Source organism: Rosa chinensis, chromosome 1, assembly GCF_002994745.2.
Source record: "Rosa chinensis cultivar Old Blush chromosome 1, RchiOBHm-V2, whole genome shotgun sequence".
Lineage (NCBI taxonomy): Eukaryota > Viridiplantae > Streptophyta > Magnoliopsida > Rosales > Rosaceae > Rosa > Rosa chinensis.
Window position 1 is genome coordinate 63,704,648 of NC_037088.1, and position 25,338 is coordinate 63,729,985.

Here is a 25,338-nt window from a genome sequence, read left to right on the forward strand (position 1 = left end):
CTTTTTTTGAGAGAGAATTTTTAGTGCACGGAGATTAAAGTGGCCGAATCGTTTATGCCATAGCCATGAATCTTCTACTTCTGCTTTCATGGCCATATGTAGCCACTGGATAGGAAAATTTCTATTTTCCATCCTTATTTTAAAATTCAACCTTCTTTTTTTATCAAATATTTTGCAGGAGTCTCCAGAAAATAATAGAGCATAACCAACACTGAGTAGATTATGCTCTAAAGTAGGAACTAATAAAACATCATCAATATATTTAGTTCCTAAATTAGTCTGGATGGAGATCGTACCTTTTCCTTTTGTGTGCACCAAGTCACCATTCCCCAATTTCACTTTTGACTTCCTTGATGTATCAAGGGTGGTGAAGATGGATTCATCGCCACACATGTGATTGCTACAGCCACTGTCTACAAACCACTTCCTGTTCTTCTCCTCAAATGCAGCTTGACAAGAATAGAACAGGTGCTCGTCCTCCACATTCTCTTCTGAAAAATTGGCTCGGGGTTTCTTCTTGAGTTGACAATTTTTCTCTATATGGCCGAATCTATTGCAATTTCGGCATTTTGGTTTGCCCCGGAACCAACAATCTATTTCTTGATGACTAGTCTTTTTACAAATTCCGCAAGGAGGATAATTTCTTTTCTCCCTTATATCTTTTTTATTTTCCCAATTTTTAGGTCTTTCTCCTCCTCTAGAAGATTCATTTAACTTTGCATCTTTTTTATATTTCTGAGATCGTGGATTGAGTTTAGACTGGAATGCACTCTGTACAGGAGTTTCATTCCGACTACTCAATCTTTTTTCATAAGCTTCTAAAGAGCCTATTAGTTCTGTCACCGAAAGAGTTGTTATGTCTTTAGATTGAGTTTAGACTAGAATGCACTCTCTACAGGAGTTTCATTCCGGCTACTCAATCTTTTTTCATAAGCTTCTAAAGAGCCTATTAGTTCTGTCACCGAAAGAGTTGTTATGTCTTTAGAATTTTCGATGACAGTAACTATAGGGTCATATTTTTCAATGAGACTAATAAGTATTTTTTCGACTACTCTAGTCTCACTAATATTTTCACCATAGGCTCTTATTTGATTCACAATTTCCTTGAGTCTGGAATAATAATCTTTAACGATTTCATAATCTTTCATTTTCAAGTTTTCTAGATCACTCCTCATTGTTTGTAGTTTAACAGCACGTACCTTTGCCGTCTCTTGAAAGTCCTCCTTCAACATGTCCCAAGCTTCCTTCGCCGTAGAAGCTCCCATGATTCTTGAGAAGTTTGCATCATCTACAGCTTGTTGAATAGCGTAGAGAGCATTCACATCTCTTTGTTTCTCCTTCTTTTCTTGTCGTAATTGCTCCACCGTGGGATTTTCCGGCGTTGAGAAGCCTCTGTCAACTATGTCCCATAGATCTTGGGACATAAAATAGGTTCTCATTTTGATGCTCCAGAAGTTGTAATTCTCACCTGAGAAGATTGGAAGAGGAAGAGATGTTTGATTGGATGTAGAGGCTGACATGGTGGACTCAAGTGTTACGCCCCGAATTGATCAGAACTGGGCTCTGATACCACTGTTAGAATTTGTGGTTTTGATACCACTGTTGGAATTTGGTGCGGAAGCTTTAGTAGTAGTGGGCTAGGACAATGTGTTTAGGAAAAGATGTTTAGGAGCTGGGTGAGCTAGGACTAGAAGTAGAGGAGTTTAAAAAAACAGAGGAGGTAACAGAGGAGAGGTTTGTATATATTGACAACAGGGGAGCTTTTGGTTATTAATAGAGGAGCTTTTTTATGATTAATTGTACAAGACTTGATACACATATATATATAGACTTGTAGACCGACATAATTAGCTAACCATTATCACCGACTTAGCATGTGGTTAATTGCTAACCACATATTAATGGACAACACTAGAACTCACTAGAAGTTTAATACTTTAATTACACCATGACTCTAGAACCTTTCTACACTAGCTACCTCTAGATTAATCTAGATAACTAGATTATCAATGTGCATTACTGTTTTAACAGTTTTGGTGTGTGTTTGGATCTCAGATTGTTTTAGCCGGCGGACTAGAAGTCTAGAACGTCCACATCGACATCCGACTTCCAAGGTCTACGGGTTGGACACCTTGCGAGGTAAGCCCAAGTTCATCAAACGCAAAGCCAACAAACCCAAAGCTCGTGATAATGGAATTCCAGAATTTCAATCACCAAAACGTCTTCCCCAGCTGATGGAGATCGAGGGTAAACTGTACGCTCTCGACTTACAGCCTGAAGAAGACTTCCCCAGCTCCTCGTCCTCTTCCTTTGAGGTATTTGACCCCCAAACTGGATCATGGGCCGCTCTTCAGGATCATCCTCCCCCTATTATCGAATGCGGTGATACCCTCTCTTGTGTAGCTGTCAGCACCAAGATCTTGATCTCTGGCTTGGATACTCCGGTCTACTGCTTTGACGTAGCGGAGCCTAGCCGACCATGGAATGAACTCTCGGTTCATCATGACCGCGATCAACAACTGTCAAATTCTGATGATGAGTCTGGTGCCCTTCCCTTTTTGGATGTTTTGTTTTTGGACTTGGAGGAAGATAATGGTAAGATATTGTTTTTCTCCAGTGGTGGGAACATGTCTTTTACATGAACCTGTCCAATGATCTTGTTCTCCTGCTTGTAGCAACCATTAAGGGCACGTTTTCTTACTTAGAAGGAAAGAGAATGATTACGGGGTAAAAACATTCATGCCTTTACTAACACATAAAGGAATCGTAATGATTCCGGATAAAAGAATTCTTGTTTTTACTAACACATGAAGGAATCGGAATGGATGTAGGTCTCACCTCCTTATCAGGAATCGATTCCTGAATAATCAGGAATTCGATTACGAAGGGGGGAGATGGGTTTAGGAATCATTCATCCGGAATCAATACCGATTCCTTTCTTCTCCCATTCCAGTTGTCTCCGATTCATGATTATTTTTCATTCCAAGTAAGTAAATGTGCCATAAGTTGGATATTAAATTTGATCCCCCCTCAATCAGTTTTGCCAATATTGGAGGTTAAAAAGTATGCTTTGTGTTCTTGGATTGGTGGATTTTTCTTAAGATGCGTGGGGTTTTCTTTACATTCGAATATTCTTTTTCGAAATCTGCTGCTAGTCCTGACACTCGTTCCATCAGTTGTGGTGATGATCCATATCTCCGTCTGTTTTACCCCTCCAACTCGAATGGGAGATCCTTCTCTGCCAAAACCCTGGGTTGGCGAACCTTTGAATACCACTGGTCTGAGGAAGCTTTTCCCGTGTGTACAGACTTGTGCGGGTTACCTGTGCTCCCACTCCATCACAGTCACCGTGTAAGTTCTCTAGTACTTCATGATGACATGATGCGCATTCCATGATGTGTCATGATTTGTCTTACTTTCTGTTCAAGGGTAAGTAATGACTTAATCAAGCGTTACATTAGGTATATATTGTTCTGTGCTTCGTATATTTTTCTGGGGTAACTATGCAGAGTAAAACTTTGTCAAACCAGGTTCAATTAGAAGTTGTTCTCTTCATTATTTCATTACCTTATAGTTTGAGTTTGTTAGGTAGTCAGCAAAGTTAAGCTTTTCGGATATTGATTGAAGGCAGGCTAGGTCTAGGGTCTGTTGTTAGACTCTCAATATTATGGATTAATATGAAAATATACCTAAAAAGAAGAGTCAACTAAGCAAAAATAAGATAGGGTACTGGGTACCTTGCAATAAGAAACACTTGGCGTAAGCAAGTTCTTTCAAGACATGTACAGTTTCAATTATATGAATCTGTTATCTAATCTTCATTTGCCTAATTGCCCATTACAAAAACTATCAGCACCAAGGAAAGATGGAGATAACCCTATCCTAAAGCTACTTTACATGATTCGAATCAATCAAGCTGACTTCCCCACACACACACACATATATATAGACTTTTGCAAAAATGGTTCTTCTTGATTGTCGAAGGTGTCGTCCTAGGTCTGATGGCTTTATTTATTCTTCCAATTGCTATTCAGTAGGGCTGGGCTCGGGTCGGGCCGGGCCGGGCCCGAAAATCTGTAAAACTGAGACCGAGACCGAGAATTTCGGTTCGGGCTTTTTTCGAAATGAGCATTTGGGCTAGTTTAATGGTAGATTATGGACATCCTTGGAATCAGCGACCTTGATCCATCCTCATTGATCCTTATCATTGGAATGAGTATTCTCTATCCATTTAGCTGCCGCTGCTGCTTATGACCGAACTATGGAGAGAAACAAACTATCTTGTTTTAGGAATAAGCAATGCCCTTTTGGTGGTGGTCAATACAGTACACTATCAGATGCAGATTGCGCTCTCTGACTAACCTTACTGTTATCACTTTCTAGTTGTCGTAGGTTTTATTCGTGGGTTGATGATGAATATGTATGTTTGTTGAGCAGGAGGAGCAGCAGCAGGAACCCTTCCGCTGCAAAAGTTGCCAATTCTGCTTTAGCAATAAAAAAAAATTGAATTCTCACTTATCTATCAGTGAGTGTTGCAGATCTGAGCAACGACTCGTCCAGTGCAAATTCTGCGGATGCAACTTTTCCCATCAACAATTGTATGCTCACTTCGAAAGCAACGTGAGTTGTAAATCCAATTTTACAGGTGATATTTGACCGCAGAGACAAGGAATAAAGAAGATGAAGCTAGCTAAGGCTAATCCTATAGCTCATCTTCTCCAGGTTGGTTGACACGCGTTCAGTTGCTAAATTGCTATAGGAGTAGTTAGTGAAATCAGTTAGTCTTAGCTTAATAGTGAGTAGTATAGAAGGGGGAATTTTCCACATTTGTGTAATCAGAAGCCTGTACAATTACCAAAGATAACAAACAGAGAAAACTAGATCAGTTTGTTTTGCTTCACAATTTGTTCATAGCTTGTTTTTCATTCTCCTCAATTTTTCACCATTTCGGAAAATCTAGCAAACTCTTGATGCCCTCGTTGTTAGAAATTGGGCTTCTGACATGTATTTGTAAGTTGTAACACACCACAATCATAAACACAACTTGATTTGTTTAGATTGAATTGCAGTAGCAATGAAGCATGAACGAGAACATATGAAAAAACAGTTTCAGCTTGATATGTTCATATCTAGTTTCTTGATTTTACAACTACTTAACCCTATATTGTACATCGAAACAAGGTGAAACTTTCCAGATCACTTGTTAACTAGCATAAAACAAATATATCAAAATTTCACGACATTTGGGGTACCAGATGTCCAGATTAACCTAACTAGCCAAACATGTGGCTGAAAATCAAAGAGATAATTAACTAGATTATAATGTACTTTAGACACAAAATATCTAGATAATTGAGTGGAGAAGACAGTAATGCAAGTGGATGTAGAGCAGTTTCCTAGTTGGATCAGGAAAGGGTTAACGGTACTTCCTGCAAGTCCGTAGGCTCTCTGTTGCGTTCGCATTAATCTTTCATGTAAGCAAAATGATCACAACTGAAGAAAAATAAAGCCTAGCTAGCAGAGGAAATTTGTGATATGTTAAAGCTACGCCCATTGATCAATTTTAGAAAAGTTCTTTAGCTTTGTTCAAGTGGCGATGGAGAGTGAAAGTATGAATTATAGTGTTGAGAAACAATAGGATTCAATTCAGTTGTACGTTCATCGTCGCAACCCGACTACATTATTTGATGTACTTAATCAGGCCCTTAACTGATAAATTAAAAAAATAAACTGAAAGGCAGACACGTCTTAGTTTTAGACTTTTAGTGGCTTACTTTACTCATGAACACGACAGGAGCAAACTGGGAATTAACTATCAATAAAGATGGCTTACAATGTAATAAGGGGACCTTAAATCACACATAATGCAAGTGTAACAGAAAAGAAAAAGGTCTTTCTAGCATTGCTCATATTTCTACACCAACAGCTTGATTCACAAGGATGATCCAAGTACAGTACGTCGTAGAACATTCAAATAAGATCTAACTCTTATATTCAAATCTACAGAATGTTCAAATGTCTTGGTCTCTTGGAGACATGCACTTGATCAATAGCCACTGACATTATGTACTCGATGAATTCTTTTGTTCTGATCTTCGGGATAGTTATCTCTCATGAACAATCCTTTCTCCCACATACCTACAACACAGGACAGAAATTGATCAATTAACAACTGATTAGTATACGTACATTTTCATGAATAGATGCTTGATCGTATATATATACATGCCTGCCAAGCATCATGACAGTAGCTTGTTGTCCTCTTTTGCCTGTTTTAGGCTTCTATTAGAATGCATTTTTTAATAAGATTGTGAAGTTTGGGCCACACCTGGTGGCCCAATGCAAGACGTTTGCATGGTTATAAATGCAGGGAAAATCGAGATTTAGGGTAAGGAAAGCCATGGAGGCTGAGGCGGATTGGGTCTCGACCAAGTCGCTGTATATATGTAGCATGGAGATGTATAGGGACGAGAGTGTGTTTACACAGTGTTACAGTATCCAGGCCATCGACTTGACCGACTTGCTCTCCTTTTCCGATACTCCGATTACCATCTCTTTCTCCAGATCTCCACCAACGAAAGCTATGGGATCTCCACCAACCAAAGTCCAAGACCATATCCTGCGAGAAGTTGATTTTCTTCAAGGCAACGACGTTCCCTACGACATGGGTTTCGGTGTGTTTGGATCTCAGATTGTTTTGGCCGGCGGACTTCAACTTCCACAACGACATCGGACGACTTCCAAGGTCTACGTGTTGGACACCTTGCGAGATAAGCCCAAGTTCGTCAAACGCAAAGCCAACAAACCCAAACGTCGTGATCATGGAATTCCGGAATTTCAATCACCAAAACGTCTTCCCCAGCTGATGGAGATCGAGGGTAAACTGTACGCTCTCGACTTACGGCCTCAACAAGGCTTCCCCAGCTCCTCGTCCTTTGAGGTATTTGACCCCCAAACCGGATCGTGGGCCGCTCTTCCGGATCATCCTCCCCCGATTATCCAATGTCGTGGTCCCCTCTCTTGTGCAGTTGTGGGCACCAAATTCTTGATCTCTGCCTGCGATACTCCGGTCTACTGCTTTGACGTGGCGGAGCCTACCCGACCATGGAATGAACTCTGTGTTCGTCATGACCGCCACAAATTGTACAATTATATTGACCCCAGAGCCCTTCCCTTTCTGCAGGTTTTGGTTTTGGACTTGGAGGAGGAAAATCATAAGATATTATTTTCCTCCTGTGGGAACGATATACTAGTCTTCCACATGAACCTGTCCAATGATCTCGCTCTCGAGCTTATAGCAACCATAGAGGTGGATATTAAATTTGATGACTGCTCAGTCAGCTTCATCCATCTTGGAGGTCAAAAAGTATGCTTTGTGTTCTTGGATTGGTGGATTTTTGATAAGATGCGTGGGGTTTTCTTCACATTCGAATATTCCTTTTCGAAATCTGCTGCTAGTCCTGACACTCATACCAGCAGTTGTGGTGATGATCCATATTTCCGTGTGTTTTACCCCTCCAACTCGAATGGTAGATCCTTTTCTGCCAAAACACTGGGTTGGCGCACCTTTGAATACCACTACTGGTCTGAGGAAGCTTCTCCCATATCTACAGACGTGTGCGGTTCAGCTGTGCTTCCACTCCATCCCCGGCATCGTGTAAGTTCTCTATACTTGATAATGCGCTTTCCATGTGTCATGATTTGTCTTACTTTCTGTTCAAGAGTAAGTAATGTCTTAATCAAGCATTACATTAGGTATATATTGTTCTGTGGTTGGTATATATTTTTCTGGGGTAACCATGCAGAGTAAAACTTTGTCAAACCAGGTTCAATTAGAAGTTGTTCTCTTCATTATTTCATTGCCTTGTAGTTTGAGTTTGTTAGGTAGTCAACAAATTAAGTTAAGCTTTTTGAATATTGATTGAAGGAAGGCTAGGTCTGGGGGCCTCTGTTGTTAGATGAAATGTAATAGTTGAGAGTAAATAGTTACTATGGGATTAATATGAAAATACACCTAAAAAGAAGTGAAGTAAGCGAAAATATGATAGGGTGCCTTGCAATAAGAAACACTTGCTTTAAGCAAGTTCTTTCAAGACTTGTACAGTTTTATATGAATTTGTTATCTAATCTTCGTTTGCCTAATTGCCATTACTAAAGCTATCAGCGCTAAGGAAGGACGGAGATTACTCTATCCTAAAGCTTCTTTACATGATTCGAATCAATCAAGCTAACTTCCATGTATACTCAGACTTTTGCAAAAATGGTTCCATCTAGCAAGAGTAAAGATTGTGGGAAGTGTCTTCCTAGCTCTGATGGCTTTATTTATTCTTCCAATTGCTATTTAGTATTGGCATTTGGGCTAGTTTAATGGTAGATTATGGACATCCATGTGAGGCGACCTTGATCTATCCTCATTGATCCTTATCATTGGAAAGGGAATTCTCTATTCATTTAGCTGCTGTTGCTGCTTATCATTGAACTATGGAGAGAAAAAAACTATCTTATTTTAGGAATGAGCAATGCCCTTTTGGTGGTGGTCAATACAGTTATTAACACTATCAGATGCAGATTACGCTCCCTGATTAATCTTGCTGTTATCCCTTTCTAGTTTTTTGGTTTTATTCGTGGGTTAATGATGAGTTTGTATGTTTGTTGAGCAGGAGGAGCGTGCAATCTGCAAAAGCTGCGGACGCTACTTTCCCGATATAGAACTCTTCAATCGTCACTTATCTATCAATCCTTGTTGCAGATCTGAGCAGCGACTCATCCAGTGCAAATTCTGCGGATGCTACTTTTCCAAGCAAGAATTGTTTGCTCACTTCAGTACCAGTGTGAGTTGTAAATCAAAATTTACAGGTAACATCTGACCGCAGAGACGAGGAACACAAGGAGCTCATGGCTTCATCTTAATTAGAAGAAGACATTTATTTATTTTGCTCTTTTTAAGAAGAGAATTGTCGTCTCACCCTCCTAATGAACCATCATGTATCATTGTATGAATCTCTGCATTATATGTTGACTTAATTTGCTGCAGTACTTGTGCTTTTGGTCAATAACTTTGCATGATCGATCCTTCCTCATACCAACACCACACAATGAAATTTGAATATCTGTACTTGCCCTCGAATCAGTATCATCTCAGCTTCAGAATTAGTTCTCGTGGTGCATAATCTTGTGGAGTACAATAGACCGTCTCTAAGTAAATCAACACTAAGTACTTCTGTGAACAACCCACCCAAATTGACGACCTCCATGATACTGACCTTGGTTGTCACGGTCTCTAAGCAAAAATTAGAGCATCATTTGTGTGTCTTCTCCAATTATCTATCAGCAAATTCAACTTTGTTTTTAACTTTTTAAATTGAGTATCCGTTATTCCCTCCTTTTCCTGCTAGGATTGGAAATCCTGCATTCTACATATCCATACGAGTCATTGGGTTTCCGAAACTATGTAAAAAAAAGTGCTTCGAATTATTGCTATTTGAATCGGACTTGTTCTTAAAAAGTCGAGGCATTTCGAATTGTTTGATGACACTGACAAACTGAAGGAAAACATCTGAAATTATTTCAATATTGGACCTTGGACATATAATAGTAAATAAAATCTCTTAGAAAGAAGATCTTGAGACAATATCCAATGCACCGACGTGCACTTTTACCAAATATATATTAGCCATAGAAATTAATGGCTAGAAAACATCAATTAAATATTTTGGTTATTAAAAAATAGGTTGTCTATGAATATCGGGAGATGATTCAGAACACTAACGTGCACTTTCACCAATATGAATGATGGTTGGATTATATGAAATACAAAAAAAGTTGATTATAAATATCAAGGGTTTGAGATCATCAGTGTTTGGTCACTTGCACCGTTAGTGTATAGAAGAATTTTCAATAAATATCAAGGACTGAAATCTGCTAATTCACTTGTACAACCGGTGCGGCGGTGCATGGAAGAATTATAGGAAGATCTTTTAGAAAGAATATCTTTTGTCTCATGGTAGCCTACAACTCAGGCTCTCGAGTTGACTTCATTGATAATGGTCCTCAACTCCAATTGGAAATGAAGAAAATGAAGCTGGCTAACCTAAAGCTCATTCTCTAGGATGGTTCCAGAAAAGGGACATGCATTCAGTTGCTACACGAGTAGTCGTATATGGGGCCTTAGAGTAGAATTTTTGTTTGTTTTATTTTTCTTTTACATGCTAAGTGTTTTATTTTCGATTACCAAGGATTGTGGGTTAGTCACTAACCCTGTGATACGATAAATTCGGACATAATAATTCTCTATCTTGACAACGTACGCTTGTATAAATGTGTATCACATCAATCCCTATTTTGTGGTAATCAAGAAGCCCTATACAAGTAGTCGATCAATTACCAAGAATAACTAGTAGTCAATTACCAAGAATAACTAACAGAGAAAGGAGATTTCTTCGTTTCGCTTTTTCATCTTCTTCCAATTACTCACCATCTCTAAAAAATGTAGCAAATTCCTCATATCCTTGGTGTGCTTTTCCAAGTCCTTTGGCTCTTTGTTACTTTCGCAATTATTATGTAATGAATATATTGTCTTATTTAGTTATTTTTTTTACCTTTGAGAAAAACCAAGCATGATTTTAGGACATGATAATAATCATGAAAAAAAGAAGAGAAAAAAAGAGGCATGCAAAGCCAGATAGGTTTTCCCCGTAAAGTAGTAAACCTTGTAGAAGAAAGAAGTGAGGAAATCTGGTTGAAAAAGAGAGGGGCCGAAGGTATCCATATCCTTCGGTCCTAAAGCACAAGTATCAACAAAGACATGCCACCCATTCTCCTGCACTATAAATCTATAATCATCCATATATAAGGATATCTAGAACCTGTAACTCCAGAATGTAGCAATGTACTGGGAAGACAAAAAGGCCTCTTTTTTTTTTCTTCTTCTTCTTACTCCCTATCATCTTCCTCAATTTTTCTGACTGAATCCTCAGCCTTGGCCATGAAAACTCTGCTGACATGACCTGAGCGCCTCTCTTTACCGAGCTGTTAATCATTGATTCCACTACCTCACTCTCATAGTCATAAACTGACAGAAGCTTTCTACTAGTTTTGTACGGGTAAGATTCTGCTACCAGTTTGAAAGCTAATGTTCTTTTGGCGGTGAAAACCATGCTGTAATCATTTTCTAATATGTTAAGAAAACTCATGATTCTTCTTCTCATTGCAGATTTCAACTCTGATTCATGTGTTGAGAATCGGTCAATATGTGAAGTCGAAAACACAAATAAACACAGCACACCAAGAGAAACAACCACAAAGATACGAGCACAAGAACACAGATTTAAGGTGGTTCAACAAAACTTTTGCCTACATCCACCGGGCAGAAAAACCACTATATTTATAATGGGTACAACCAGAAAGAATAAGAAAACAAGGACTCTCGCTTCTCTTCCTATCTCTCCCTTCTTTGCCCTCTGTCACTCTCTAACTCCGAGAATGGAATACACTTTGCTCTCTGTCTTTGTGATGAAAAACCTAGAGGAGAACCCCTCCTTATATAGCCATAAGGATATCAACTTTCTTCACCAATTAGGAAACCTATTCCTATTGGTGGTAGGCAATTATGCCTTCTCCTTCTCTATAATCAACAAGGATTACAGGTAATCCTACATCATTAAGGATTTTCATTCCTCATTGGAACTCCATTCATCAGTAGGAATCCAAAACCTACTGGGTAAACAATTCTCATACTCTAAGACAATTTTCTTAGGAAATACTCATGGGCTGGAACCCAACAATCTCCCCCTCCAGACCATGAGGGAGGAATACCGGCGTGACTCCATTACTGGGAGTCCGCCCGAGCTAACTTGATGCAGAACTTCATGTTTGGAGCATGTAGCTCCCCCTGATCAGGCTCCCCCTGATCGAATAACCCATCACCATGTCCCTCCTGGTGGAACAACTCTTGACCATCTTCTCCCTGGTCAGAAAACTCATCATTGGAAAAAGAAATTAGGGACTTCTTTTCCAGATCACCTTTCTTCCTTATATGGCCTTCGCTGTGGCGCCATATGTGTGAAGAAGTATCACCCATTGCACTCAAGTCATCTCTGCATACCAAGCTATGTGTCTTGTACAAGGAATGACAAAGTTCTCCTTTAGCAACATCCAACGACCCGTTTGTAAGCGTCCACTTTCCATCACCAAAATATTCGTGGAAACCTTGTCTATCAAGAGCACTTGAAGACAATATGTTGACACACAAATCAGAAACGTGCCTCACATCCTTCAATGTCATTTGGTAACCATGATTAGTCTCGATGCAAATATCTCCCATTCCTGAAATCTTGGAGTAGCTTGTATTGCCCATCTTTAACATCCCAAAGTCGCGTGCTTCGTATGTAGAAAAAAGCTCCAAGTTGGAAGTAACATGACAACTTGCACCGGTATCCACGAACCAATCGTGACCCTTGTCACCAACATATAGACATTCTTGAATAGTAAGAAGCTTCCCCGAGATAGTAGCCATAATTCCATCATCTCCATCGTTTTGGTAGTCACCTTTCTTTTTGTCATGTTTCCACTTTCGACACATCCGCTTCATGTGGCCCGTATTGTCACAAAATCTTTGACCTGAATTCTTGTCTTGACCCTCTATGACATAGAACCCTCCATGTCCATTGTCTATGCCCACAGCTTTCTTTCTTGTTTCTTCGTTAAGCATGTTATCCTTAACAGTATCCATAGACAGTACACCATCAGACGCTGAATTACTTACGGTCACCATGAAAGTTTCACAACTTTCCTTCATTCTTAGCGTCCACGTCACCCAATTCGTGTGAGTGAGTTTGATCATTATGCTATTTGTTCCTTCCATTCTGACAACACCGATGTGGTGACCCAAGAGAGGGGTCCCACAGCGCCGCGACCCCGAGCCAATGAGAAACCGACATGTCACTAACGACATCTCGATAACTCATCAACCCAAAATCACAAGGCCTTTTAGGTTCAGGTTGTTGGTTTACAAAACACTTTCTTAGACAAATGTCACAAAACATTCTAGCAACCGAACATCACATTTTCAAAAGCGGAATTTGAAATGGGCTATAAGTTTTGGGCTTGCAATCGGAACCCAATTTGGGAAAATAAAACAAATCACTAAGCAACTACAAGCATGGGAGACGCGTCCCAGGGTTACGGGTCTCCCGGAATTTTTGTAAGCGAGTAGGAAATAAATAAATAAATTAGTAAGAAAGTAAATAAATAAGTTACTTCGAAATCTGATAATGGACCCAAAACCGTACTTTAGTAAAGACAAAGAGGAATACGCCAAGCCGGGCCATGTGCCTCTCCTATACGCTTCCCGACCACATGCTCAAAACCTGCACACTGTTGTAGGGGTGAGCTTTCGTCCTCGCATGCCCAGTAGGGGCCGACCCAACCATGCTAGGTTTGAAAATAATAATATACTTGAAAATATTTACTACATAATATTGTGCACGTTTATCGAAAATACTTTAAAAATAGGCAACCACAAACATTTATTTCTTTTATAAAGCATATGCAGTATACTTCACACAATTTGGAGCTCCGAGATACTTACCTGCCGGCTAATATAAACCAAATCAGTGACCAACCTGGTTCGTCCTGAATTCGAGAACCGGCCAACTACTCTGTAGTATTTCTGACTACAAGTAGCGAAAGTGTCCATTTCCTGGCCCTGAGTCTCCTATGACTGATTCACTGTCTATACTTATCTTTCCTCGACAAACATAGGAGCACGGCCCCCTCCGGAGGTTCACGGTTATCGACACCGTGGGATCCCTAGGAATCTACGCGTCTAGGTCCCATTCACTTTCAGGTCACAAGTACAAACATACAAGGGTACAGTATCTCAACATGCAAGTCTAGCCTCGGTTTTCGCAATTAGCAATTATCAGTTCTGAAAACACAAGTCTCACGAGGCATCGACTAATGAACAACCAAAAACGTTCTTGCAGGCAACATACTATCATAGTATAGCATTCTACATATACTGAAAAGCCTCTAACAAGGAAGGGACAACTCACCCTACCTGGAATCAGAGTGCTCGCCTAAACTCGGCTTCATTTCCGACGTCCAATACTTCTTCCAATTTCATGTGCACACACTCGAGTCCTTGAACAAAAATCATACCGATAAGTAATTGATTCATAACTCACTTTAAAATTCACCAAGTAACCCATGATCGAGAATTATTAAAAACCATTCCCGAACAATTCACTTAGAAAAGTAAACTCATTCGGGATATGATGATCATACTTCTTTCGATAATATAGTTCGGATTAAATAGGTGGTACCATTGTCTAGCATTCCTTTCTTAAGCAACAAATACACTTACCATTCCCGAATAATCCAAATGATCGATGTAGCATTTGAATCATTCGTGATATGGCGATTATACTTGGCACTTTCACTTTCCTTTATTTAGCATTTTACTTTAAGAAAACAAAGGGGTAATTTACCATTCTCGAATGATTTAGCTTACATGTTCATTCCGAGATATGATACCACTTGAGTACTTCCATTTGTAAATTGTTTCAGGAACTTTAATCCAATAGCCTAATTTAACTCAATCAAGCAAAATCCACCATTTTCATTTCTGAACCCCACTCAACATTGATAATTACTCAAGCTCCTCATTTTCTTTTTCAACAACCATTTACTGTACAATATGACAATTCAAACTCCGTCATCGTTTTAACTAACAACACTAATCTTCTCCACACATTTATTCATTTCATGCTTGTCCACAGTATACTTTATTGTAATCGATAACTTTAAGAGGCATTAATCAATCAAGCAATTAACCGGGTTCCAACCATTTAATCAACAACAATTCAAACTCAATGCTTTCAATCGATAAGCCACAGTTACAACCATTTTAACATCACCACACCAACAGTACTCGGTAACTAGAGACCCAGATCCTTACCAATTCTTCTTCTCCAAACTGAGGGCTAATTCCAATTGCTGCAATCTACCATAACAGTCGTGTAACACCTTCTCCAGTTTCAATTGAAACTGACTCGGCCAGTAGTCATCTCCTTCTCCAAAACTTCCAGAAACGCATAAATCCTTAACCTCACACAACCCAATTTGAACAACAACCATTAGGGTTTTCAATCTAGACCAAACCATAAGCTCCAGCTAAAAGGGGAATCACGAAATTACCTAATCAAAAAGTCCTGAAATTTTCCGGAGACCGTGAGCGACGGAGCTAAGGTGGTCCAAGTGCCTGGAGCGGCGCATACAGCGCCTGGGGTGGCGCGTACAGCGCGTACGGCAGCTCCAGTCTGAATCGAAGGTCGGGGTCCTCGGGCTTTGATGCACCGTGAAGCCATGATTCCAGCTACGGAGGTTGCTTAGCTCGATTCGAGCTGGAGATCGGAAAACGAGGGCCTGCATGGCCGAGGCCTCAGACGATGCTGGTACGGTGGTCTCCCGGCATCGATGGGTGATGATGCTCATGGGTTTCGCTCTTCCTTGTCTACTGAGTCGGACGGTGGTGTATGGTCAGAAATCGACGGAGGAGGAAGGGCAATGGTGTCGGGGTTTTTGGTGGTCGCGTGAAGAGGTCGAAGACAATGCATGATGGTGCTGGGCTCGGGTTTAGGTTGAATTTGGATTGTGGTTCGACTGGTGGTAGCAGTGACGAGAGGTAGTGGCCGCAAATTGACGAACTAGGAGGGCAGTGGCGTCACAGCTGTCCGGGCATGCATGTGGTGGATAGGAGTTTTTGATCGGTGCCAGAATGGCTGGGCTTTGATCTGATTTGTACTCTGGGTTGATTGGTGGAGGTGGTGTGTTGAGATGGTGGCCGGAGATGAAGTCTCTGGTGTTGGCAGAGGGACGAAGAAGAGAGAGGGAGCGAGAGGTTGGAGAGAGAGAGATGCGGCCGAGAGGGAGAGAGGAGAGTTTTGAGGTTTTAGGGTTTCTATTCCTATTTATACTAGTGTGTGAGAAATGTTGATTTTGCCCTTTTGACGAGTTACAAAACTCCTTTAACTAACTGCTTTCGGTTTTGAGCTCGTAACTTTGCTTTTATTCGTTTTTCGTCGTAAACTTCCCAAGTTAATCCTCGACTTCGTATAGGTCCAAAACTCGATTTGCTTAAGGATCCAATTCATCTCTTTGTAAAATAACTCCGACAATCCTTTATCTCGGTAACACTTGGCGATCTGTTCGGCCCAAAAGGAAGACTTTGGCCCAAACTCATATTATAAGGTCCAAATCGTGATCTCGAGACCAAAATAGTCTACAAAGTCATTTCCTCCACTTAAATCACTTTGCGGAAAAATCTTATTGGTGAGAAATTATGACTTGGATACACTTTTACGCAAGCGTACGTATCATTGTCAAAATAGGGAAATATTATGCCCAAAGTTTATCGTACCACGGGGATTAGTGGCTAACCCACAATCCTTGGGTAATCGGAAATAAAGACACTTAGCAAACAAAGAAAAGAAAAAGAAAATAAATAAAAATGTTAATCTAAGGCACCAAGCCCTAGCAATGCTCGGTTTTGGTTTTCACCAAAGCCTAATCAAAACTAAGAGCCTAGTGGTGGATATGCACAAATGAGTCGAAATTTGTAGGGGGTTTTGAATTGGGAATCAACTAAATTAAACGCAACCGAAAAGTAAACTAAACAACTAATTAACGAACTAGAAAATTAAATTTGGGTTTTCAAATTAATGGGAATATGGGAGTGTCGGGTGATTCACACTAACTCTCTTGCAAATATCGACGCCAATTTCATAAATGCATGCATTTCCTATATGTGTCAAGTCTCGTATCTAGTACCGGTTAAGGCTACTAAACCAATTATCCTTTCGGTGTATCGATTATGCCGGTTAGGGCCACAATCAACTCTCTAATTTAGGTATTACGCCGGTTAAGGCCGCAATATCTAAAATTAGAGGCCTAGAGTGCAAGATAATAGAGACCCAAGCAAGCTTAGCTACAATTAAGCTAGCTAATGGTTACCACACTTAAATCCTAGATGCCACAAGACCAATAAGTTGTCAATTTATCAATCTACTCATCACAATTGCCCACAACATAATTTCAAAGGGTGACAAAGCCTAGAAACATGCTTCTAAGGACCAATAAATTCGGATTTAAAGCATACACAATGGAAATTGCATTTATTAAAATTAAAGCATCAATATTTATACAAGATGAGTTAGGGGTTCACAACCCTAACTCCCAAAAAAGAAATTACTCACAACCCATAACTATGAACATCAAAGATACAAAATTCAAAGAGAAAATATTATAGAAGTGTAGGAGAACACAAAGGTAGCCACAATTAGCTAGGAAGCTAATATGACTTCCCTTGAATTACAACTCTCACAAATACCTAAAGCTTGAATCTTGTAGCTCTTGATGAATCCTTGAAGCTTGTGTGAGAAATTCTATGAATACCCAAAAGAAAACTAAAACTATTATGAAAAATGGAGGAGGAGGAGGAGAGAGAGAGAGCAGCCCAAAGGGGCTGCCTCTGTTTTAGGTGTGCTGCGGCTTGTGTGTGTCTTCCGGGTAAGAGTGAAGGGATGATGATTATATATGAGTGGTCAGTGTGAGAAATGAAAGGGTGAGTCTGGGCACGTGATTTTTGAGTGGGTAGCTGATGACAAAAAATGGTCTCAATTGCTTTTGATTGGCCAGAAGAAAACAAAGGCAATAGATGGTCAATCACGTGCATGGCCAGTAACTACACAAGTTGGTTAATTAAAGCAACATAGCTTAATTAACCAATTTGTCTTCATTACTTGCGATTTCATTTCATTTTTTTTTTCCTTTCTATTTTTATAATTCTATGACATCCTCACACACAATATTATGGATTCGGATTCCGCTTCTTTTGACATTGATCATGGTTGACTGATGTTGACTTTTTTTGTTCTTGTGTCGGAAATTCCATTTTGCTCAATTTTCCACCATTTTCTCTCGATTACCGCAATTCCGCTTATTTCCTACACAACAAATAAAATTGAATTAACTACATATTAATTGACATGGAGATTTGCTTATTTATAGTGTTTTAGATATAATTATACTCATATAAATGCGTATAATCAAATTACCTTCTAAAAATTAAATAAAATTTTCGGGGGCTCACAACCGAACCTACCGATTCAAACCTTGAATTTCCTAGACGAGCCTGAGCTTTGATACCACTTGTTGAGAATCGGTCAATATGTGAAGTCAAAAACACAAATAAACACAGCACACCAAGAGAAACAACCACAAAGATACGAGCACAAGAACACAGATTTAAGGTGGTTCAGCAAAACTTTTGCCTACGTCCACCGGGCAGAAAAACCACTATATTTATAATGGGTACAACCAGAAAGAATAAGAAAACAAGGACTCTCGCTTCTCTTCCTATCTCTCCCTTCTTTGCCCTCTCTCACTCTCTAACTCCGAGAATGGAATACACTTTGCTCTCTGTCTTTGTGATGAAAAACCTAGAGCAGAACCCCTCCTTATATAGCCATAAGGATATCAACTTTCTTCACCAATTAGGAAACCTATTCCTATTGGTGGTAGGCAATTATGCCTTCTCCTTCTCTGTAATCAACAAGGATTACAGGTAATCCTACATCATTAAGGATTTTCATTCCTCATTGGAACTCCATTCATCAGTAGGAATCCAAAACCTACTGGGTAAACAATTCTCATACTCTAAGACAATTTTCTTAGGAAATACTCAGGGGCTGGAACCCAACATCATGGCCCCCATGAAGAAGCTCCGTCTTGAGATTCCCACTCTTGTAGGATATACTAAAGATAGGGTAATCTGAATTTCGTGGAGGTTATGGCAGTAGAGAAATGGATGAAGTTGGTGCCATTTGTTTTGATGATTCCTGTTTGTGCAGCTGGGAAGAGGAGAAGAGACCGATGCCTATATAATAAACTCGTATGACGCCGTTTTCAAGAGTTTCAGGACCTGCGAGAATAAACCGTTTATTTTATTTCACAAACAAAGATTATGATAAAAAATCGTCAACGTATTTGACAGTTAATATTACGACTTTAGCTCATCAATAAAGCATTTGGTTACATTGACGCGATAATATAGAGAGTTTCTATTAGAACCTCCTAATTTACTTACTAGACCTCTATAATTTTTTAATTATTAAATGACTTATATGTTCTTATATGAAAAGACTGTTACAGACAATAAAATATGAAGAAATTTTTTTTTCTCTCTGATGCGCTTTTAGCAAGCGCATAATTTAACCCTGAAATGTCGTTAGTAATATAAGTAAGTAGGGATCGTTCTATTCCGGGGATTGAGGGTACACCTGTCAATGTAGGACAAACAAACAATTAAAATTAAAACAAAGTATAATATTCACAAATATATTCACAACTATAAACATTATTTACCAAAAAAGGGGGGATTTTGTTTTTGGAGTTTCGAAAATAAAACTGAGTTAACAAAATAATTAAAATGCAAAAACATAAAAATGCGAGTGGAATGAGAGAACAAAGATCAAAAACCGAAACATATGATTAAAATTGATTCAAACCCTAATATTGTTCATCTAAGTCATGAGAGAGGAGTTGATCATGTGAAACGTTAAAAGCAAATGATTTCCCATATTTTACTTTTCAATGCTAATTAACCTAAGCGAAAGCACCTAGATTAATCCTATTAAACATGCAATCAAACCCTAGAAAGCTAGTCAATCATGTCATGTTTAACGCATTACACATAGAGAAAGGCTATCAACTCAAGTGTACAACTTAGTATGGAAAAGTCCACCTAATTGCAATCCTCTTTAATTAAATTCGATCTTTGTCCAAAACCTTTACTACTTTGGTTCAAGTTTACACAAAACGAAAAGTCGATTTCATGTTCTTAAACCTAGCAACAATTATGCATAAACCCTATAAGTGTCGACCCAAATAAGATTAATACACAAAGGATATCTATAATGCAAATTTAATTAAACAAACCCACATAAGCAACTCTCGAAGAACAATAATATGAATATGAAAATTCTCAATTAATCATAAAAATTCCAGAAATTAATATTTGTTCAAACACATGTGTCAACTAGTTCATAACCAACGAAATTCAAAGCAAAGGTTACAAAGGAGAATCGGATTACACCGTGCATGAAGATGAGATGGATGATAAACGTTGTGGGCTCTTGAATCTTGAAAGCAAGCTTCAAGGATGGATATGGATGGTGATGCTCACGGCTTCTCTTCTTCTTCCTTTGGCCTTGCTTGAACTCGTGGAGATGACTAGAGGATGGATGGGAAAATGGAAATGAAATAGAGAGACAAAGAAGATGGAAGAGATGAAGGAATGTGTGTTATGGATTCAGGAATTGGTGATTGAGAGTGAGAGGAGAAGGTGTTTAAATAGGGAGGAAAAAGAAGAGTGAAATGATGAGATGAAGAAAAATAATGAAAGTGGAGTATGAGAGTGGTTTGTAAAATATGTAAAAGATGAGGTAATGATGAAAGCAAAGCATGAAGGTGAAGAAATGTGGAAGTGATGATGATCTTTTAGAGTAGAAAAATGTATCCAAGGAAAAGAAATGCTTTCTTCATGTGGGTGGGAAACATGAATATGTGGTGTTGAGCTGTTTTCAAGTCAGTTTCTTCCCCTTTATTCCTTCAATTATTTCTCCAACAAGACTTCATTATATGCCTTCGACTTCTTCATATGAAATTATCCACCATGAGTGTAGATTACTGTGGTAAAATTTCAGAATTTCTTGCCATGTGGTTGGGCCGGAAATGCTGCTGGACCTCTTACAGGTCCAGTTTTCCGGTTTTGCTTCTGTAGAGAATTGGGCTGATTGTTTGAAGGCCTTCCACTCATATTTTTCTCTGGCACTCTTCATAAGAAATGGTCCTTTGGGTGTCTAGAATGGATCTGGAAAGTTTCAGCTCATTTGAAGTTCATTTGGTCAAGCGGCCGCTCCTTCTTCTTTGCTTGGCTTGGTTTCTCCTAGCCGGAGTAGGAATATGTGTAAAATTGATCTTTTAGTACATTTCCATTTTTCTACTCCAATGTACCTTCATCTTTGCTCCCCTTGGTGTTCGCAAGCTCCTCTTTCCATTTATGAGTTCATTTCCATATTTAGCTCGGAGGTCCTGAAAATAGAAACTAATAAGAAAAATAGAAACTTTCCTAAACTGAAAAATAGAAACTACCGAAAATGGAAACTTACTAAAAATGATAAATAGAAACTATAAAAATAGAAACTTTCTACAAATAGGAACTTTCCCAATCAAAGAATGAAAACTTTCCTAAACAGGGTTTTAATAAGGAAATAACGCAAGAAATGTAGGGAAAAGCAAGTAAAACGTCGCATTAAAATGCTCTTATCAAATTCCCCCACACTTAGCTTTTGCTAGTCCCTTAGCAAAATCACACTAAGACACACACTAAGACTCAACGAAAATTAAAGACTCTACAAAAACAATGACTCTATTGCCCTTCAACTTTTTGTCTCAGAAATCTCCTACTTTCACAACATCAAGATTAGCACTCAACCAAGAATCAATATGTAGATATTCAAGAGTTAATTAAAACATATAATCCACACATACACAAGTAGGACTTGGTTGTGACAATGGTGATGGTTTCTGTTAAGCATGCTTCGAACAAGTATGATTCATATCCTCACAAGGTATATCCACTCTTTCTTCTCTCAGAATTCAAGACAATGCTTAAAAGCTTATAATCACTCAATTATATGTGAGAGAAAATATTTTGAGGCAATCAAATAGCTCACATATATAAGAAACGAAAAGCACTTTGTGAATATAATTTTTTGAAAAGATCTCATGAAGGATATCAACTACTTGCACGGATGGACCCAAGCCATAGGTTCAACTCTTGTAACTCATCTCCACAATTCAAAGGCTGTCCCATCTTAAGGATCAAGAAGGTCTTATTAAGGGTTGTAATGGGGCCAAGACTCAAGGTTTTAAGAAACGAAAGGTAAGGAATTTCACAAAGTGTCCTAAAAACCTAGCAGAGCTCATGTAGATGTAGAGACCTCAAGAAATCCACCAATGCATTGCAAAAACGTCACTTTCCCTAGAGGTAACATAAAAGGGCCTAATGTCTTCATGTTGGGCCCAATCTTCATTGTAAACTTCCCTTGAACTATAGTGGAATGGACAAAGGCCAAATTTTTCTGTAGTGGGCCTTCAATTCAAAACAAACTCCAAAATCACTAAGTATGGGGGACTAAAATCCATAAACATTTTTCTTTCTTTTCTTTTCTAGCCGTACACAATTTTTTCTTTTCTTTTCATTTTTCACGGCTTTCACATATTTTTTTTATGGACAAGTCTACCCCCACACTTGAATTTTCACCTCTTCTCAATCTTCTTTCTCAATGCCAAATCCTCAAGTAAAGTCCCAAAATATAGCTCCTCTAAGTTTTTAGAACAAAGGGTAGGAGTGTAGCTATACTAAGGTTCAGGGTTAAGGATTTAAGGGTGATGAAACAAAAGGCTTAATGTAAGCTCAAAGGGGTTTATCTAAGGGAGTCCCACGACGGGCACAAATAGGGACACATGCTTATTTAGCAATGGTGGTAATTCCTAGGTTGCCTCTATCCCTTCCAGAATCAGGGCCATATATTGACAAACGTCTCAACAAGCACAAGAGCGAATTCTAGCATTTTCTAGTCCATCAAACTTAATCTATGGCAAGCAATCAATCAAATGAAAGAATAATGAGATCATCAAAACATTGCCAAGAAATTAAGAATATGTTTTTCATTTATCACTCCAAGAAAAAGGGACATGGCTCAAATATCTCACATGGGCTTTTATGAATCAAAACTCATCCTAACATGCTCATATTCTGTACCAAGGTTACGAAATCCATATCCACTACACATGCATGCATTTTTTCATATATCTCAATTAACCAAAGAATACCATTTTAAAAATCATCTCAATTTTGTGATCTTCTTTTAATCATGATTTCAGAGATATAGAATCATCCTAGACAGTTGAAAGGGCATTCTAAGACTCAAAAACAAAAACAAAAGTAACCAAAATTTTTTTTAAAATTTTTGACATTTTTCAATTTTTTTTTTTTTTTTTTGTATTTTTCAATTTTTTTTTGTATTTTTCAATAGATGACTCAAGATAAAAGTGTAAATCCCTTCCCCCACACTTAAATATTGCATTGTCCTCAATGTAATCAAGAATAAGCATGCAATGAAACAAGTAAGCATATAGGGATGGAATTTAAGAAAATAACTACTAAAACAAAGGAAAATTGAAGAAGTAAAAGAGAAAGAGAAAGCAAATCTGCGTTGACGACTCCTCCACAGCTACTTCGGAATTGGGTTGCCTCCCAAGCAGCGCTTAATGTTTATAGTCTTTCAGCCTAGACTTGTACCTCCATTTAATCCTCAGGGTTAGGAACGTTCTGGAGGGGTACATCCTCCACTTCATGTTCCACAAATGCCTCATAGTAAGGCTTCAAGCGATGGCCATTCACCTTGAACTCGTTACCTGTTTGTTCACTCTTTATCTGCATAGCTCCATGGGGGAACACATGAGTAATAACAAAAGGCCCAATCCAACGAGAATGAAGTTTACCTGGGAAGAGTTTGAGACGGGAATGGAAGAGAAGAACTTTTTGGCCCACAACAAAAGTCTTCCTTCGAATCATTTTATCATGGAATGCCTTAGTCTTGTCCTTGTAAATCTTAGCACTTTCGAAGGCATCATTTCTAATCTCCTCTAATTCTTGCAATTGCAACTTCCTATGAAGCCCAGCTGCATCAATATCCATGTTGAACTGCTTCACAGCCCACCAAGCTTTGTGCTCTAACTCCACAGGTAAATGGCAAGGTTTGCCATAGACAATTCGATATGGTGACATACCTATGGGAGTTTTGTATGCAGTTCTGTAAGCCCACAAAGCATCCTCTAAACGCAAGGACCAGTCTTTCCTGTTAGGGTTCACAGTCTTTTCCAATATCCCTTTAATCTGACGGTTAGAGACCTCAGCCTGCCCACTAGTTTGGGGGTGATAAGGTGTAGAAACCTTATGTGTCACATCATATCTCTTCAAGAGAGCCTCAATCGTCCGATTGCCAAAGTGGGATCCACCATCACTAATGAGTACTCTAGGCATTCCAAACCTGCTAAAGATGTTAGACTTGATAAAATCTGCAACAACCTTAGAGTCATTAGTTCTAGTGGCCTTTGCTTCCACCCATTTGGAAACATAGTCCACTGCAAGTAAGATATATAGAAACCCAAAAGATGATGGGAAAGGTCCCATGAAATCTATACCCCAGACATCAAATATTTCAACAGTTATGATATTAGACAAAGGCATTTGATCTCTAGGACCTAGATTTCCTGTTCTTTGGCATTTATCACAAGTTAAACAATAGGCATGTGCATCCCTGAATAATGTTGGCCAATAGAACCCAGACTCTAGTACCTTAAATGCAGTCTTCTTAGACCCAAAATGACCCCCACATGCTTTAGAATGGCAAAAAGAAAGTATGGCATTATGTTCATGTTCAGGCACACATCTCCTAATCAGTTGATCAGAGCAATATTTCCATAGATAAGGTTCATCCCAAACATATTGCTTAACAGTTTGCTTAAGCCTATCCCTATGAGCACGTGACATGGTATCAGGAATCTTTCTAGACACAATATAATTCACAATATCTGCATACCATGGTTCACTTACCTGAAGTCCAAAGAGTTGCTCATCTGGAAACGTCTCCGCTAGAGGGAGAGGGTCTTCTGCATGCACCAAACGACTCAAGTGGTCAGCTACCACGTTTTCACTACCCTTTTTGTCCTTGATTTCCACGTTAAATTCTTGCAACAGTAGGATCCATCTAATGAGCCTTGGTTTCGCCTCCTTCTTGGTCATCAAGTATTTCAAAGCTGCATGGTCAGTATAGATAGTAACTTTGGTACCAAGCAAGTAAGAACGAAACTTTTCAAGGGCAAAGACAACTGCAAGGAGCTCTTTCTCTGTGGTGGAATAGTTCATCTGTGCATCATTTAGAGTCCTTGAGGCGTAGTAGATGGCATAGGGTCGTTTGTCCTTTCTTTGCCCCAAAACAGCTCCAACTGCATAGTCAGAGGCATCACACATCAACTCAAAGGGCAAGGACCAATCTGGAGGTAACATGATGGGGGCAGACGTCAACAACTCCTTAAGCTTGTCAAAAGCGTCTTGACACTCCTTGTCAAAATGAAACGTCACATCCTTCTGGAGTAGTTGGCATAGAGGTCTCGAAATCTTGGAGAAGTCCTTGATAAACCTCCTAT

At 39.1% G+C, this 25,338-nt stretch overlaps 2 protein-coding genes across 2 annotated transcripts; one reads left to right on the forward strand and one right to left on the reverse strand.

Annotated features, from left to right (window-relative positions):
• Positions 1-878: 878 nt before the first annotated feature.
• Positions 879-1,520, reverse strand: LOC112171945. Its single transcript, XM_024309074.1, has one exon. The coding sequence runs from the start codon at positions 1,518-1,520 to the stop codon at positions 879-881; it is 642 nt and encodes a 213-aa protein (XP_024164842.1).
• Positions 1,521-6,417: 4,897 nt separating this feature from the next.
• LOC121051106 lies at positions 6,418-9,013 on the forward strand. The gene is made up of 2 exons (XM_040513092.1): positions 6,418-7,657; positions 8,661-9,013. Exons 1-2 carry the CDS (start codon positions 6,452-6,454, stop codon positions 8,865-8,867), a joined length of 1,413 nt encoding a protein of 470 aa, XP_040369026.1. The 5' UTR covers positions 6,418-6,451; the 3' UTR covers positions 8,868-9,013.
• The last annotated feature ends 16,325 nt before the right edge of the window (positions 9,014-25,338 follow it).

Bases quoted from the DNA above. Each gene is read 5' to 3' on its own strand.
- LOC112171945 (XM_024309074.1), bottom strand. From the start codon at position 1,520: ATGTCAGCCTCTACATCCAATCAAACATCTCTTCCTCTTCCAATCTTC.
- LOC121051106 (XM_040513092.1), top strand. From the start codon at position 6,452: ATGGAGATGTATAGGGACGAGAGTGTGTTTACACAGTGTTACAGTATC. The intron at 7,658-8,660 runs GTAAGTTCTCTA...TTTGTTGAGCAG, and splicing joins CACTCCATCCCCGGCATCGT to GAGGAGCGTGCAATCTGCAA.